At 52.9% G+C, this 16,920-nt stretch overlaps 5 protein-coding genes across 5 annotated transcripts; 1 reads left to right on the forward strand and 4 right to left on the reverse strand.

Moving 5' to 3' along the window:
• Nucleotides 1-376: 376 nt before the first annotated feature.
• Nucleotides 377-1,924, reverse strand: Z519_01147 (uncharacterized protein; the record flags this gene model as incomplete). The annotated part of the gene is made up of 1 exon (XM_016758904.1): nt 377-1,924. The coding sequence occupies one exon, from the start codon at nt 1,922-1,924 to the stop codon at nt 377-379; it is 1,548 nt and encodes a 515-aa protein (XP_016624232.1).
• A 566-nt stretch (nt 1,925-2,490) lies between these two features.
• On the reverse strand, nt 2,491-5,331 carry Z519_01148 (uncharacterized protein; the record flags this gene model as incomplete). The annotated part of the gene is made up of 1 exon (XM_016758905.1): nt 2,491-5,331. One exon carries the CDS (start codon nt 5,329-5,331, stop codon nt 2,491-2,493), a length of 2,841 nt encoding a protein of 946 aa, XP_016624233.1.
• A 2,956-nt stretch (nt 5,332-8,287) lies between these two features.
• Z519_01149 (uncharacterized protein) lies at nt 8,288-9,358 on the reverse strand (the record flags this gene model as incomplete). The annotated part of the gene is made up of 1 exon (XM_016758906.1): nt 8,288-9,358. One exon carries the CDS (start codon nt 9,356-9,358, stop codon nt 8,288-8,290), a length of 1,071 nt encoding a protein of 356 aa, XP_016624234.1.
• Nucleotides 9,359-11,161: 1,803 nt separating this feature from the next.
• Z519_01150 (uncharacterized protein) lies at nt 11,162-13,066 on the forward strand (the record flags this gene model as incomplete). Its single annotated transcript, XM_016758907.1, has 1 exon — nt 11,162-13,066. The coding sequence occupies one exon, from the start codon at nt 11,162-11,164 to the stop codon at nt 13,064-13,066; it is 1,905 nt and encodes a 634-aa protein (XP_016624235.1).
• Nucleotides 13,067-14,272: 1,206 nt separating this feature from the next.
• Nucleotides 14,273-16,610, reverse strand: Z519_01151 (uncharacterized protein; the record flags this gene model as incomplete). The annotated part of the gene is made up of 4 exons (XM_016758908.1): nt 14,273-14,781; nt 14,857-15,185; nt 15,267-15,495; nt 16,214-16,610. The coding sequence occupies 4 exons, from the start codon at nt 16,608-16,610 to the stop codon at nt 14,273-14,275; spliced, it is 1,464 nt and encodes a 487-aa protein (XP_016624236.1).
• Between the last annotated feature and the right edge of the window lie 310 nt (nt 16,611-16,920).

The raw sequence follows: 16,920 nt of genomic DNA on the forward strand, positions 1-16,920 counted from the left end.
CGGTCAGCCAAGGTCTGAGCCGGGCGAGGAGAGCCGAAGTGGTTGCGGCGGGCGCCCATCAGGTCGCGATTGGGCCAAACTAGATCTCAAACACCAGCTGCGACGTTTGCTTCTTCATCACAGTCTCGGAGTTGAGCCTCCCAGTGGCTGGGGCGTATCAGGTTGAGGGTGAATTGTAGCAGGCGATGGGTGCTGAGACAAAGGGGTGTTTCATGCCGGGCGCTTGGCGCGGACCTGCGACACGGCCAGCTCTTCGGGTCTCTCATTGGCCAGCCTTATCTAATCCTCTATCTACTAATACAGCCTTGCAGGCTTGTAGCGCCTCGCGCCATCTCGAAACTCGATGGTCCAGATCCCCTTCCCCAGACTTGACCCATTACTCGTCTATCTTCGCGAGCACCCCTCGTACCTTGGCAACAAGATCCTCTACCTTGACAAGCACGCCCTCCTTTTCAGGGTCGCCCTCTGGCAGACCCATCTGCTTAACCTTCACCTCCCCTCTTGCCTGCTCATCTTCCCCGAGGATGACGGCAATTGGCGCCCCAGCACGGTCAGCTTCTTTGAATTGCTTCTGCAGCTTCGCCTTCTGTTTCCAGAAAGTCTCCGCTCTTATGCCGGCATCCCTCAGCGCAACGAGGACGTCGATCCGTTCCTCAAACATTCCGCCAAAGCCAGACCCCCCAAATGCCATGACATACGCATCGGTCCTGTTGTGTTTGATGTAGCTGAACTTTTCGCCCTTTGCAATCCTGGCTTTGGTGATGGCAATTATTCGATCAATACCGAAACTTACACCAACACAGGGAATGTTGGCGTCGGGTCGGAAGCGTTCGACAAGGTGATCGTAGCGACCACCGGCAGCAACGGATCCCACACCTACAGATGGGTCTTCAGATCTATCTTCGTCCTCGGAGATTTGTTTCCTTTCCCTCTTAGGAATACCGTTGGGCGCACCATTTGTCGCAACAGGTGCCATGGGAGGCGCGGAGTCGGTCGCTGGAGCTGGTGTGCGCGCAGGGGCAGAGCCCTCAGTGACAACTTCATAAATGATGCCCGTGTAGTAGTCAAGACCGCGCGCCAGAGATAGATCGAAAGAGATTTTGTCGAGAGCCTTCCACCTCCGGAGATAACGCATCAACAGCTCCATCTCTTCAATACCCTTTTTTGCCTTTGAATTGCTCATAAGAGCCTCGTCTTTCTGTAACTCTTCCAGGAGCTCTTTGCCTCCCTTCCTCGTGACGTATGTCTGTATCTTGTCGGCGACTGATTCTTCTAGTCCCTTTTGCTCAACCATCTCCTTCTTCACTTCAGCCCAAGGCAGCTTATCCAGCTTGTCGACTGCGCTGGATATCGTCCGGATCTTTTCTGGTGGAACGCCGCAAACTTCGAACAGCCCGTCCAATATCCTTCGGTCGTTGATCTTGATCGTGTACCTTCCACTCCACTCCAGGGTCTCGAAGACTTTGACAATGATCGAAATCATTTCGCTATCGTTGAACATCGGAGCACTCTCGCCGGCAAAATCGATGTCACACTGCCAGAACTCACGCATGCGCCCTTTGGAGATGGCAGGTTGGTCTCTCCTGTAGACTTTGCCTATTGCGTATCTCCTCCAAGTCTCGATATCTGGATTCATTGCCAGCCATCTGGCAAAAGGGACTGTCATATCGTAGCGGAGTGACAGCAGCTCGCCGCCTTGGTCCTGCAGGTCGTAAATTAATTTCGAATCTTCCCCATATTTTCCTTTCAGAACTTCTTGCAGCTCAAAAACTGGAGTGTCAAGTTCTAGGCCGCGATAGTGTTCGAATACTTTCTCAATTTGTCTCCTGATGGCTTTGAGCAGGTCGATATCCTCACCAGACCAATCTCGCGTGCCCTTCGGATTCTTTATCACTTCCTTGCTCTTCTTCTTGTCCTTGCCCATCGTGGCGCAGTTCCGCGAATGATATCGTAGACTTGAGGACGGGAATATGGTGTAGATGCGTCTGTAAACCGGCAGATTCGTGCTACAGGCTCGTAGAAGACTGCGCATGTATAACTGTCGTCGCAAGAATCCGATTGACATATCAGAAAATGAGGAACAGGTAAGGTGGAAATTATTGGGCACCGAGAATCACGTGATTAGTTTGTCTGACTCATTTTACTAGTAGGTAAGAATCTTCGTGGAAAGGAAGTAATACTTCGTATAGAACCCGATCCGAATTAGCTTATACTTCCCCTTTCTAATGGCCTAGAGCAGCTCGTTGGAAATCAATCAACCCTTACATTATAGCGACCCCCAAGGGAAGCCCCGCTGGGACTAGGCGGCTGACGCCACCCCGCTACAATTAGTCAAGCGAAGCAACCACTTGGTTTACAATGCATATAGCAGATCAGAAACACTTTTCGAGAAGCTATCGCCAATGTCTACCATCTACGTCGACTACATCAGACCCCTACAGCCAGCCAACCAACGCGAAGTCTGGATCATCCAAAAAGCTACTTGCGGTCCTACCACGTAGTTGAACCTGGGATGTGCCCTGGACTGTAGCTCCCTCTTTGCGGACTGCGCAATGCACCTCCAATGACCCCTGCAGCTGCTGGACTGCCGTTGTTCTTGCCCCTGCTGCTGCCACTTCCTTTGCGACCATTTATATCGTACTCGGTGGAGGTTGGCATCGGAGGAATCGGATCAGCATCCTCAAAGTCAGCAGAGAAATTGCTGATTCCGCCGAGAGAATGATTGGTATCCGATCTCGGTCGTCGTTGGTCACCAGAAGGAAGGGTCTTGGCGTATGCAGCAAACGGAGAGCCTTGGACTTCGGGGATGATGGGGCTATTGGGAAATGCTTGAAAGCTGCCAAACGCATATGGGCGGGCGTGCTGCGGGGGAGGACGAGTACCGGGTAGGTCACCTTCTGGCGTGAGAGGACCGCTGTTGCTGAGCATCATTTGTCTTTGAGCCATTTCTTGTTTCTCCAAATTGTCAAGCTCGCGAAGATTGATTTCCCATCGCTGCCTTGCGTTCCTCAGTTCCCTGTCTATATTGTAGATCTCCTGGTTGAGCTCGGCCTCGCGTTTTTGTTGTTCGGCTCCCTTGGCATTCGATTCGGCAGCTCTTCTCTCTTTCTCATTGAGTCCTTGCGCATTGGCTTGGGTGATCCTATCGTGCTGCTCAGTCAACTTAGAATTGCGGGCAGTCAAACGTTCTTTGCGTGTAACAATAGTGTTCAATTCTTGGTTGACACAAGTCTTGTCGTCCTGCGCGGCCGAACGTGCCTTTGCCAGGGCATCGTTGGCTTCGGAGAGGAGCTTCTGTTGTTCATCATGCGTTTCTTTGGCGGTGGCGTGGTCCTCATTCTCATCGTCAGGCGTAGAGACCAGGTTTTCGAGCGCGGCGTCAAGTTCCTGTGTGGCATCCTCAGTCTGTCGGATATTTCGCTCGGCTTGCAACAGCTTTTGCCTTTGCTTCGTGTCGTCGCTGGCGGTCTTCAGTCGAGTGTTAAAGCTGTCCACTTCCTTTTCGACCTTGACCAACGCAGTCCTGTGTTGACGTCGAACTTTAGTAAGGCGATTGCGGGCTTCGTTTAATTTGGCTTCGGCAGACGAGATGGAATTTTTCAGGGTGGTGGTAGGCGACGATGGTGTTGAAGATTGGCGAACTGAAGCGGGGGCCATCGAGGCGGGCACATCTTTATCTAACAGCATCGGCGTCTTGACCATGATGGATGCGAAACCTTCGTCTCCGTCACAGCTAATGAACGTACAGGTATAAGTGCAGTTTGGTGCGAGCCCAGATATCGTACCCGTCCACTGGGCACTGCCTCCATCATGCCGAGAAGAATTGTCAAGTGGCTCAAGGGATACTGCGTGCCACTTGGCGCCATTAATGCGTACGTAGAACGGCCTGCAGTCTGTTCCCTGAGGGGGCCTTTGTGTTTGCTCAGATTCATAGACGTAGGTTGCTTCAAATGAAATCGACGAAGGTTCCACATTGGTGATCCAAACAAGGTCTTGATGTGATGCTTCGAAAGGGCCGCCTTCCTTGTCCCCCACGGTCGGGAGAGCCTTGTTGTGCTCAACCTCTCGTAAGACGTGGACTTTGGTGCTGGCGAGAGCAGCCCAGAATGGCTGTCTGCTTCTGACGTGGTTTGCCTGACGCCTGCGCTTCTTCGCACTCACGCCTTTACTGTCCTTGCCGTCTTTGAACCCAGGCGTTGAAGGAGGCTGGAAGTCGACAGAGGACGAAACAGCGGTGGGGCCAGAGCCGTCTAGAACCGAAGCATCTGACACAGACCCTGCCGAGGCTTCGGTATCTATGCGTTTCGATTTGGCTGTTCCTGTGGTATAGGAGGATATGTAACGACGAAAGCTCGCCATTACGCCCTGGGCGATTATGTGTATAGCGAATAGACTTCTAAAATACGACGGCGGGCCGGGACTGTCGCCGAAATCGTGATCCGAGGGGAGATATTTCAGGTAGTCCATGAGCCCGGTCTGGGAGAGGAGGTCGACAGGTACCAAATTCGAATAGAGAAATCGACGAACTTCTCGGCTTCGCGCCAGGTGCAACAGGAGCACCCCCGCCACACAGAAAGTATTGACCCTACTGTTCTTCCCGGAACTGCCATTGCCAAGCGTAATCGCAATTTGTATCTGAGCCAGGTCGAGCGCGAAATTTTGAGCCCAAGTCCAGAGGCCGATCCATAGCCCGAAACAGATGGCATCTACTATGGCAGTAGTGCTAAAGTTTGGGACACCGGCCGATCCTTGGAAGATGTCGAGCAAGGAGATCAGCGAAGCCGGGGCACCACCTCCTGGCATCAGAGTCAACGATGCGAATAAAGCCTGGACGATTGTCAAGACCATGGACGGAAGGGCGAGAAGGACAATTAGCAGAGACACAGTGTCGCAGGCCGGCCGAGAGCGCAGAATTGTTGAGGCCAGATGGAGGGTGCTGATATCCTGAGAGAACTTGGATCGGGAAGACACCATATCGCCTCGTCTTTGATGTAGCATGGCAAATCCATTCGCCTCCCACTTGGTATCCTTCTCTTTGGCAGCGCTCGAATCGGGCTCGCCGGCGGCGGGTTGAGAATTGAGAGACCCTTTCGAGGAGAAGTCCTGCTGCGATTCGGAGGCGGCTGCAAGGGATCGATCGTTGACTATTGCGTTTGAAGGGTTGTCGGTCGGGCTGGGTTGGGGGACAGGCTCGGATGGCACTGGGCCCTTTGCGGTGCCATTGAGATGACCATTCGATTTTTGTTTAGTGACACGTTTGCCAGGACCTACAAGACCGTTTTCATGGCGGTTATTGTGCTGATGCTTCTTCGCCGCAGGGTTTCGCGGCATGAAGGTCTGGAAGACTGGCGGTGGGCTCCGTTCCAGTCGGCTTGGTGACTCCTTTCAGGTCAGCAAGCCAACTGGAGGGATATGAAGTCCGGATCGGCCTCTTTGGGGCGAAAGGAGAAACGGATGGGGCAAGTGAAGAGAGAGGAAAGTAAGGCAGTCTAGGTAAATGGCGGATAACTGGTTCGCGAACGTCGTGGTAGCGATATTGGCGGCAAGGTGGAAAATGCGGGAGTGAAGAAATGCAAACGAAAGCGAAAAAGCTCCATGAGCCAAGTCAGAATCCGGATGTGGATGGTTGATGGTGGATGGCGGATGGTGGATGTGGATATGGATTGCGCACTGACATGGGCGTGGGTTGGCCTTGTTGGTCTTGGTTACTACCACCACCACCAGTGGCCGCTTCCTCCTAACAACTTCAATCAACAACAATGGGCCCCCAAAGACAGAAATCGTTTAGTGCTTCTGTACGATCCCATCATCGTCATCAATCAGCCTCTTCCCTGTTCTCAAGGCTCCTGGTAAACGATCTTCTCTGCCAGTCATCTTCAGCAGGAAAAGCCTACGGACTACTCACTTCCCGGCCGGAGAGCACACGCCTCACAACGGCACTGGACCGAGGTGTCTTTCTTGAAAGCAAATTGTCACAAGGAGGGGCAAACGAGTCGAGTCGAATCGAACACCCCGAAAGCAAACCAGAGGTGGGTAATATTCTTTTCATTTTCCTTGGGCGCAGTGTGAGAGACACCTGATCGCACACAGCAGCCGGGGTATTTTTCCAACCCTATCTACCCTGTACCCAGTACCCGTCCTCCCTTCGACCGGAAGCAGCTCATATTCGACCTGGCATCTGCATGAAAGAGAAGGAAAAACACAAGAATCTGGCGGGCGCTGCAATCAGATTCGACGGACTTCTCAATCTACTTTTCAATCCCCTAGCCTCTCTCGGACGCTCTTGTACGCCCCCATGGCCTGAGAGGGCTGCCATTCGCTCATCTGATAAAGGAGGAACCTGAAACACAAACTGCGCAGGGCCCCGTGTACCCGCTAAATCCCGCCTACAGGGCGAGGTTTGGCCGGTGATGCTTGGTTGAACAACGCCGCTCGGCCCCCCGGAGACCTACGTGGAGAACCGAGACTCGAGCACTAAGTAGCCCGCTAGGCCCATCAATCTCTAGCGGAGGTCATTGACAAGGCCTATCCAAAATTGAAGCACAGCGAGGCATCCTTCCAAGCCTTCGTTAGGTGCAGCAAACGCACCACACACCGCGCAGGGCAACCGCCTAGCAAAGTTAAAGCCTTCGAAAAAGAGAAAAAAAAAAGTCCCCTACGCAAGCTGCCGACCGCTGCCGACTCGCCCGGACGGCAAGCCATCCTTCATGATGTGCTTCCTGCAAATCTCTGACTTACCCCTCCTCAAGACTTCAGTTTGCTCTAAACTTGCGCTATCGGTCGATCATGGATTTGATGGCCGCTGCAAGCCTGCGGCTTCCAATTGCCGACGTATCCTGTATGTACAGAACATTGGCAATTGCGGATACACGGACCCCCGGGCGAGGGCTGGATGTTTCCATCCTAAGATCGTCGCTGCTTCAGGCTGGACCTGCTGACCGCATTGAAAAGGGGGTTTTGCTGTCACTCGCTGTCTCTGTCAGGTTCTCCCCGGTCACATCACAATTGTCCTTCAAAACTGCGGAGACAAACCATTCAACGACCTTTTCTGTAATAAGCAAATCATGCATGCTTACCTTATTTTGTCTGACGTTACTATGTCCAGATTCAGAAAGACCAGCCTATTGACATATTAACACCGATTGATTTTTGGATCTCCACTCTTCTCGGAGTCTTCTGATGGAAAAGAACATGGTCACCAACTTTTCGTGCCCTTGCTCTTGGGGGCTCCATGGGGCTCTTGGAACCCCTGCACACCGGGAGGGATTACTTTTCCTAAAGACCCATCTCATGCCACTTTGTCGCATCCAAGGGTAGTTTCACCGCGTTTGGTCCCTCTTTGTTATCCTCCATGCGGTGCCTTGTTGTCTCTAGCCAAATGGTCTCGAGAAACGAGTGTGCTTGTTCAAAGCTGGCTCAAAACACTACTTGGGGCTAGAGTCACTGACCAAATAGAATTGGTCACAAGCAATTCTAACAAGGCATTCTCCCGTTTCTCCCGACCACATCCTTGCTGCAGATCGACGGACTTCTTATCGAAACATTAATCTACACATCTGTGCCACCGCCTATTTGTTGAGAAACACCGTAACGCGCCCTCGGAAAGCACCTAGTTCAACATTGGGCGGGGCGTCTTAGCCATTTTTGACGACTTTTCAAGCTGTTGAGCGTCACCTCCAGCATTGATGAGCGCAAGTTCAACAATGGTGGAGTGGTCACACGGACGATCAAGCAGAGTGCGCCTCCAATAGTGTGAGCCCTTCAGCAGCTGACGACCGGGATTTGTCGCAGTATTGCATTTCCCATCCCCAGCCAAGATCGGGGTAATACGCTGGACTCGAGAATCAGACAGCATGAAGCATGCCCGAATGGGATTCTAGTCAACTATCAGATCATGTCAACAGCATGGTATCTTGCATCCTCGGAAGCAACACCACCAGACAATGCTAAAAGCCAGTTTTAGCATTGAGCTGGCTTCAAGGATCCAAATCTATCTTTGACGATCGATTAGATACCTGCTGGCTCGCGACATTGAACAATGCTATTATATCTTTTATGCTGCGCTCTAATGCAAAAATTGCTCGAGAGCCACTTGAAGTCTGAAGATGGGATGTTCACCGCGGACGTCGCTATTGATGTAAGTCGCACTACTTTTTATTGGACGTTTACTAGTACTTGGTTACCCGCTCGAAACGGTCGGAAGACCCGAATCGACTGATGAGGGCCATGCCTCGACGCTCTAGAGGTGCCCGCGTCCATTTGGACGCCGTCGAGGCTTCTGGAATGTTCAAATCTTACTCCGATCCACGCCCTCGGTCTCGGCGATTCGATATACGTATTTGACAGCACTGGCCTTGCCATGTTGAAGATTTGTGAGGCCGGTCTGGACACCATTTAATCCGCCAGGTACCACCTGGTGGGGATGTCCGCTAAACCAGCCATCCTTGAGACCCAAGCTGAACAGTCTGAACCAGGCATATCCGAAATCGCTCAGGTCGTCGGGGACGCCATGCACGGATCCCACGGTTGTAAGTGTCTGATTGACAGTTTGGGGGATCTCTTCGTACTTCCTTCCCGGTAGGACTAAACTAATATGTCCGTAAGGATCGAGGACCTTGATAATGTTCTGGTAACTACCCTTCTCGCTCACAGCGTCGAAGGCGTATAGGAGTTTCTGCCCAGCAGGGACCGCGGCTCGGAGGCCCTCCACAACATGGTCATCGCCTTTGCGGTAATCAATGACGGCATCGCCCTTGGACTTATCAATCAGGCCTTCAACAAACGAAATGCCTCGGCCGGCAACGCAGATGATGGGGTGTATCTTGGAGCGGACAAGGAGTTTCACAGCAAAAGCGCCGACGGCGGAAGCAGCGCCATAGACGACCACTCCGCCCGCCACGGCGTCCTTACGAGCCTGAGACACAGTAACCCATGGCTCTGGCAAACCCAAGCGACAGAAAAGCCCGACGGCGGCGGTCATAGCAGCTAACGGGATAGTCGCCGCCTCTTCGAACGAGGTCTGCTTGGGAAGATGGAAGGTGGTCTTCTCCCAGGCGATGGCATATTCGGCGAAGGAGCCGTGAGGCGTGCGCATCTCGTGAAAGGCGCCGACGCGGTCGCCGACCTTGAATTCAGTGACATTGGAACCCACCGCCTCGACGTATCCGGCAATGTCGTCGCCCGTGTTGAGTCCGGTGCTGCCCTTGACGAGGATGGGATATTTCCAATCCTTGGGGTTTGTGCCCGAGACAACTACTTTAATGAGGACCTGGTTGGGTTCAGGCTTGGGGACCGGGATGTCCTTGATCTGGACATCGAGCTGATCCTCTCCCTTTTTGAAGACGTGGGCTGATTTCATTGTGGCAGATGGGGTAGTTGCACTGGTGGTAGCCTTGTGCACGGATTTGTAAGCCGGTGGGCAGGAGGTGAACGGTCGCAAGGCTACACTAGGAGATTTTGGTGGGGAGGAAAGAAACGATTGCGAGGTGGCGGTAGTAGTGGTAGGAGCAGTAACAATAACAGTGGTGGTAGTGATTACGTCGGGATAACGTCCTGAGAGGAGCAGCCGCAGAAATAGGGCAGAGATATAGAATCATATAGTCATGAACCTCTCTCTCCACAGTATGTGTGCGTGTCTTTAAACTTGTATATTGTGGAGGGTTGTGCTATGACATTATTAATGCTATCTTTTGCATCATCGTCATATTCATCATTATCATCGCGGAGCGTCTCCCATGAAGCTCGGCAAATGCACAAGTGTCTCCTCACGCACTCCTTCCCTCCACCCCCGCCGTAACCGATATTGTCCGTCCCGCGACCAGAGCGGGGGTTTACTTACATATACCTAGGTACGGAGGATTGCAAGCTAGGCGGGTGCATTTCCCGTTAGGTCAGTACATTGTAGGTATTGCCCAGCGAGCCAGCAAGATACCTAGCGAGCTAGCTAGCTAGGTAGAAGTGCCGCCTTCAACTATCAACTGGTGCTCGAATGAAGTGCCCGATGTCCTGATGCTCCTTAATGTCCCCCAGGCACCTACAGGCACAACAGGTACTCCGTGCGAGGTACAGACGGAATACCTTCGTGTAGGTCCCGAGTACCGGCTTCGAGCCCCGTTGCAAATCACAAGGAACATATCGCACGGAAAAAGAAAAGAGCCCAAAAACAACCCTCCCAAAAAAAAGATCTCTATGTCTCGCCAATGGATAAGTCACCAAATGCGAGGCTGCATGCGGACAGGCCCAGACCAAAAATCGAACTCGACATCTTTCAATGGTTTTATTTTCCATTCCCCCTCATCCGGCGCATCAAGATTCCCATCCAGGCAGGCTCGGCAGGTAGTTGCAGGCAGTTGGACGCCTGGGAAGCCATCCCGTGCCCACAATCCAACTAGCACTGACGCCAAACGCGGCTTCTCAAACCCAACCTCGTCGCCCCCATGATTGGGCGTGTCGTGCACGCCTCCCACGGACAAGACTGCAAAACACTGCAACCACCGCGGCAGTATGCGGAGCTTCATCGTCAATGTCGCCTCATCAGTGGTGCCCTCAACAGCACGTCGGGTCTGGACTTTCAGCCGCTGACATCCTCACCTTCTGCACCCACACCGTACCACCTCCTCGTACACAGGGTGTTCAGGTCAAACATGGCAAAGGCTGTGCCGCATTTCCACTGACGTGATGATCAGGTTGCCAACGTACGAGGTTGTGTTGATGGGCGTCAAGCTTCGGGCTTCAGATCCTCCCACAAAGACTCGGTGAAGCGCCCAGCCTCGATCACCGGGGTCCCCAAGCCCCGAACCCTATCTCAATCCCACAGGATGCAGATTGGCGCAAGACAGGATATCCATATCCGGGATCCCGCTCGGGCTAGACCCCGGCGTCCGCTCAACAGCTGGACAAGTCATCTGCCTGGCGCCTCAATCCATCCTCTTCGGTTGTTCCAGCATAATTTCCACGAGCATTACACGCACTGTCAGACTGATGAGCGAGACCAGGACACGACGGCTTTTGTGCATCTTTTGCAATTGAGAGCCTTCCTCCACCTGCCCTCGCTTTTTCACGACTTGTCCCTGGTAGAACAAATGCTTTTTACCTTCTCAGATCCCTCGTTCCTCACTGACGGATCACCACCTTCGAGTGTTCGCAGACCTCGTCAGTATCCATGTCTCGAAACCGTTTTCGTGTAAAATTAGAGAGTCGAGATGAACCAGGGCCAAGTGCCAAAGACCCTTCAAACAATGCTGGCGCCCCTCCTCCCACGCTCGAGTCTCACATTCGAATATTTTCCAACCAAGATCAGGGCGATTGGATCCTCCGAAAGCGAAAAGTGCGAGCTCCACGTCGCCGTCGTTCTCCTGGCACGCCGGCTGTTGCGAAGCAAGGAAACTCGCCGGAGGATGGACAATCAAGTTCGATGTCTCCAGGCCGGGAGCGCGTCAAAGAGGCGGAATCCACGACGAAGAAAGGTCGCAAGGGTCGTCCGAGAGACTCTGCAAAACCCGCAGCCGATCCAACCAAAACCATTCCTCCCAGCGTTCCGGCGCAGGAGCGTCAATCATCGTCCTCCTCCGCAGATTCCATTCTAGACAATCTTGACTCGCACCCTCATCCACTCACCGCTGAAGAGCAGAACTTCGTGATCAAATGGCTTCAATTCCAGGCACAGGCCTCCTGGAGCAATACAGCTGGCGCTTTCTGTCCGTGTCGGGACATTGCATGGAGGGGAATCCAGATGTATCCCGCAGGCGGCCTGCCGTGGACTCTGATATTCTGCGACATGTTCTTGGCTTGGTCTCGACGTCAGCCATTGCCAGACCGGTTGCATCGACGGAAAGCCTTAGCATACAAGTATATTGCCAAACTGTTGGCAGACCCCAAAACACAGGCCTCGGACGAGGCCCTGCTCTGTGTCTGCCTAGCCATGTCGGCCGACGCTCGCTCATTGAGTCCTGAGGTCAATAGGATCCATCTGAAAGGCCTGGCCCAGATGATTGGGAAACGAGGAGTTGGGTCACTGTTCTCTACCGTGTGCTTCATGTTCCACCCCATGTTTTCCTTGGCATATTTTTCCATGGCCGAGCTTGAAGCCTCCAACATGGTGGACGTCCAAAGTGCTACCGAGAGGTTCCTCGAGACACTACACTCGATGCAACAAGATGGCCGCAGGTCACAGTCAGAAGATCTCCGGTGTCAAAGGACGGATAGCCGGTCCAGTATGGTGGTGTCAAGCAGTCTCTGGTCGGTTGCCATGGGAAAGTCGACAATACATCACGTTGTCAAGGGCATCCTGGCGAATCCCCAAAGACGATCCCTGCCTATCCAGCAGGACCTTGCTTTGTTCCTCAATCTGTATCTGCTGAACCTCATTTTGTGGGATCTCTTGGAATGGCCCGACACGGCTGCCACATTTCTGCAGAAGCTCTCGCTTCATGCAGACAATGCCCGAGTGAGAGTTGAGATCACCGTTTGGCTTCTGGCAAAGTCATGGGTCGACGCAGACGAAACCTCCAACCGGACTGGGGGTGGAGCGAAGAAGGAGGTGTTCTTGACCGAAGCTGTCATTGATGCTCTGAAGACATTCAGTCGGATCACGGACGAGTCGAAGGATAAATTGGCCATTGTACTGTCGTCGTGGTTGTTTGGTTGTGGCGACGAAGAAAGGGAAGGGGGAGGGCCTGAGAGCACGGCTGCGGCGCCTGAAGAGTCGTCTTGCTCCCCCGGGGCCAACAGTGCGGCCTCCCATATCGCTGCTACTACAGATGGAACGACAAAGCCAGCCGCGCCGGTGTCGGCGCCGACGATTGCTGCTGATGTGAGACCTGCCGAGAATGATATAGATCCCAAAGTTGTCTCGCCGCGGCGGCAGCAGGTGCGCGGCACCGCGGTCGATTCCAAGTTATGCCAGTGCCTCAGCAGTCAAGACTTTAAGGTCATGATGGAAGAGGCGTGCAGTGACTGGTACGAAAAGAACGTCAGCAAACGACCGATGCCACCCGTGCCAATGATATCTCTACAGAAGCAGCAGCAGGAGCAGCAGCAGCGGCGGCGGCGGGAGAAGAGGAAGTAAGATGCGGTTCGGTCAGTTCCAGTTAAAAGCCAATTCCTTCCTTGCCTTTTCCAGCCCACGCTCTTTGGGCATTTGCTTTGCATAGTCCACTTCCAAGCGAATCCGTCATTATGCATGATCTCTTTTTGGAAAGAGATAGAGGCTGGGTTGAATTGAGCCGAGTCAAGTCGAGTTGAATGGCGAGGTGCACGCGTGAGCGCTGTGCTGTGCTGTGCTGTGCTGTGCTGTGCTGTGCTGTGCTGTGCTGTGTTGGGTTGGGTTGGGTTGGGTTGGGTTGGGTTGTACCGTGCAGTTATGAAGCTAGGTTAATTGATTGAGTGATGGGCTGATTGCTTGCTTGGGACGCCCGCCACCCACCGCCAACGTCCGTCGATCCTCGATCCCCGTCATATCATGCCGTGTCAAGCGGCACCGCTCGCAGCGGGCGTCCGCTGCGTCAGGCCACACCGCGAACATGCTAAATTAAGTGGGCACATATTAGTACATACAAGTAAATACAAAGTACCCTGTACAAAATATTAAATTACCCCAAAAGGAAGGTTCGGTTCGACAAATCGTCTTGTGGATTTTGTGGATTGTGGATCCCGCCAGCTTGCTTGCCCCAGCCTGCTCGCCTCCTCCCCCCCTCAACCGCGCTTCGCAAAGCCGGAGGGACTGAGTGAGGGCTTGGTGAGAGCTGCAATGGAATGGAATGGAAATTCTCAGGATGGAACTTCCTAGCCGGCAGGGGAGGGCGGTTCTGGGCGGGAAATGGGCGGCTTTTCTTGCCCTCCTTGAAGATCCTTTGGTGGTTCTTGGTGGTTCTTAATTATTTCCGATTACAGTAATTGACGTAAGTTACTGGAGTATTAGCTTCATGCAGAGCCAGCTCGCCAGATCTTGGTGACTTTATCTGTCCCTCCCTCCCTGTCTGTCCGCCACTCTCAGGCTCATCACACGTGATGTCCCTCGGTCCTCGTCGTGGCCTTCGTCGTGGCAGGTCTTTTGGGTCTCCTCGCACCATGTCGCGCCGTAGCCTTTGGCGCGCTCTCCCCTCCTCGAAGTCGTCGTTGTCGTTGTCGCCGCTGTCGCCGCCCGGGATAGTTGAGCCTCGATTTTGTTAATTTGCCTGGTAGGTGTTTGTGTGCTTGGGCTTTCGCGTACTTAAGGGTAACCTCTAAGGAGTGATGCGGATGATATCGTTATAGGTCTTTCGCAATATGATCCTCATTCGAGATCACTTGGAGGCACCAGAGCCCCCTGTTCATCAGGATCGGCAACAGGTGTTGGAACTCCGGAGTCGGAACTGAGCAAGATGGAAGGATTAACACGGGAACTTGGTCTCAGCAGCGGATTTGACGACGGTGACAACGGCAGGCCTACAGATGGCTGGATGATGTTACTGTGGAATTCCGTGGGCGGTCTGGCAGCCTCTGCATTATGCATTTCCTCGTCTTCATCTTTTGCCCCTTTGTTGTTTTCTACGGCGTGTTCGCCTCCGCCATGCGCATTCTCCCTGGATCTTTCGTCCTCTTTGCGCATGTGTTTCTTTTCATCATCCATAGCGATCTCAAAAGGCTCACTGCCCGAACCTTCTGCATCGGATTCTTCGTCTGTGCTGTCTTCAACAGAGCTCTCGATGATGTCTCCGAAGTATTCACAACGAATACCCAGAATATGGCAGTTGGTGCAGGGGCGAAAGGAATCGCATTTTGCCTCGGTTTGGCAACATCTCCCTGCGCTCGGTCAGAGTCATTTGGTCGGTGAAGGAGTGATGGAACAAGCCTTATGACATGCGGGATGATGTTTACGAACTTTCCAATTGATAGTATCTCTCTTGTAATTGAGAGTTGTAACAGTGATGATTTCTTTGATTTCTTTGAGTTGTGCTTCAGAGACATCCCGAATTTCTACGGCTTTGGTAAATGAACGGTCGACATTGTCAAGGACTTCTGCAGACCAGACTGTCTTCAGTCTTGCAGATTGCCGGGGCTGGGGTGGTGGAGTGTTTGGCGCGGTACTCGTTGGGGGGTGACGCAGCACCGGGGTGATCTCGTCGAAGACTAGAAGGATAGGGAAACCTACCCTCCATTTCCGGGTCAGAGGTTTGGAGATGTTCTTCGCCTTTGGTAGGATCCTTCTGAAGAGAAGCTTCAGTCAGCAACACTACGGTTAATGGGGGGACGTTATTGTCTTGGGACCTCGAGCTTTAGTAGATGACCCGCGTGATGCTTTGTCGTATGGATCATCTCCTTCCGTTTCATCTTCAGAATCATCACCGAGCGGTAGGGCCAACAGCGCAATGTCTTCCAGATGCTTTCCAAGATGCTTGACAAATGCTCGTTGTGTTTGCCAGTCTGCTTTTCGACAGAGAGTGCATTGCTCTCCTTCGATCGGCCGTGCTTGGACATTTTTAGCGCGTACAATGGTTGCTTCAAGGTTGTCGGGGCCTTAATTCTTTTAACAAGTGCTCGGTGCGAAGGTGATTGAAGAGCATCTCTTCGGTATCCAGGTGCTGGGAGCAAATGTAGCATTCGAAAGATATTAGGCATCTATGTTTGCAAAATTCATGTTCTGCCCACAGCTTCCGTGTGGGGAATACGGTCAACTGATCTCTGCAATCATTGAATGTGCAGACATAGGGCTTAATGTCCGTAAATACATGGATTCTGGAAACGTCTGCGATGCAATAGCTGAGGTTTTGGCACACTTACTTCCACTGACTCCGGTCTTTGATCGTGGAGAGTGTGCGGGTGCATATCCCGCACTGGAACGGGATCCCTAAGGCGACAGCATCTGGAGTTTTGGGCAGGCGGCGCGACGTGCCATCGGAGAAGTGAAGACTGCGATGCGACTGAGGCTGGGATTTCTGCAGGCGTGATAATCGAGCTTCCCAAGCCGGAGTCGCGGATCGTCGTTGCTGGCCGGAATAATGACTTTGTTTGATCGAAACCCTTTATTGAGGACCACATCTGAATCACTTTGACCTTTGTCTCGCCTTAGCTTGTCATACCTTTGAATATTGGCTTCTCCTAACCGCTCAGCTAAGGATTCATCCGCATCTTGGAACCTGTCAAAGATCTGGCGGACCCATTGCCGGGCAGCATCCGAAGCATGGAGTTTGCTTAGAGGAGGAGCCCTCGGCGCATCGATATTTTTGAGACTCACCAAGCAGCAGAGTATGTCCGATTTTGACCAAGGTTCCCAAGATTGTTTGGCGAAGGGCGGCAACAATTTCTAGGCTGGCTTCTAGCTTTCCTCCCTGCAGAATATCTCCCCAGAGATACAACTTGCCACAGCAATTGCCAACCGCAGCCCTCTCCTGTGGCTTGAGGTCGATGTTGTCCTGGGAGTTCTGCCATCCGGTCCTTAGTTCCTTCATCAGTCGCAAACACTCATCGTGGAGGTCAGAGATCAATCCAGTTTCCGATCCAAAGTTGTGGCAAGCGCTATCAGACGCTGCGGCTGGGACAGCACCATCGTAGTCCTGTACCCATTTGACAATCCGGTTATCATCCCTTTGTGAATGTTTGTGACCGCGGTAGCCTTCTTTCATCATCGTCATTTTGCGTCCCGAAGACACGTAAACCGCAAAGAGAACACAGTGACCAACAACTCCCAAGAAGGGCCAGGAGCTGAATCTGGAAAAATCAGAGCAGGGTGCTGCCAGTCAAGAAGTGGAAGACCGCCTCGAACACCGCCATGAATCTGCCTCGCCCTTCCCTGCACGTTCGATTTTGCTAGAGATGCCTTGAGCCTGGCTCGCTGGTTGCTTTGGTGGTGGCTTAGCCGCGCAACTCACGAAGTCCTGACGAGTGATCACTGGTGAGTCCCGCATTGGCGCCATCTTTCGCCTTTGCGCAGCAGAAGGCCAT

Source organism: Cladophialophora bantiana (genome assembly GCF_000835475.1).
Source record: "Cladophialophora bantiana CBS 173.52 unplaced genomic scaffold supercont1.2, whole genome shotgun sequence".
NCBI lineage: Eukaryota > Fungi > Ascomycota > Eurotiomycetes > Chaetothyriales > Herpotrichiellaceae > Cladophialophora > Cladophialophora bantiana.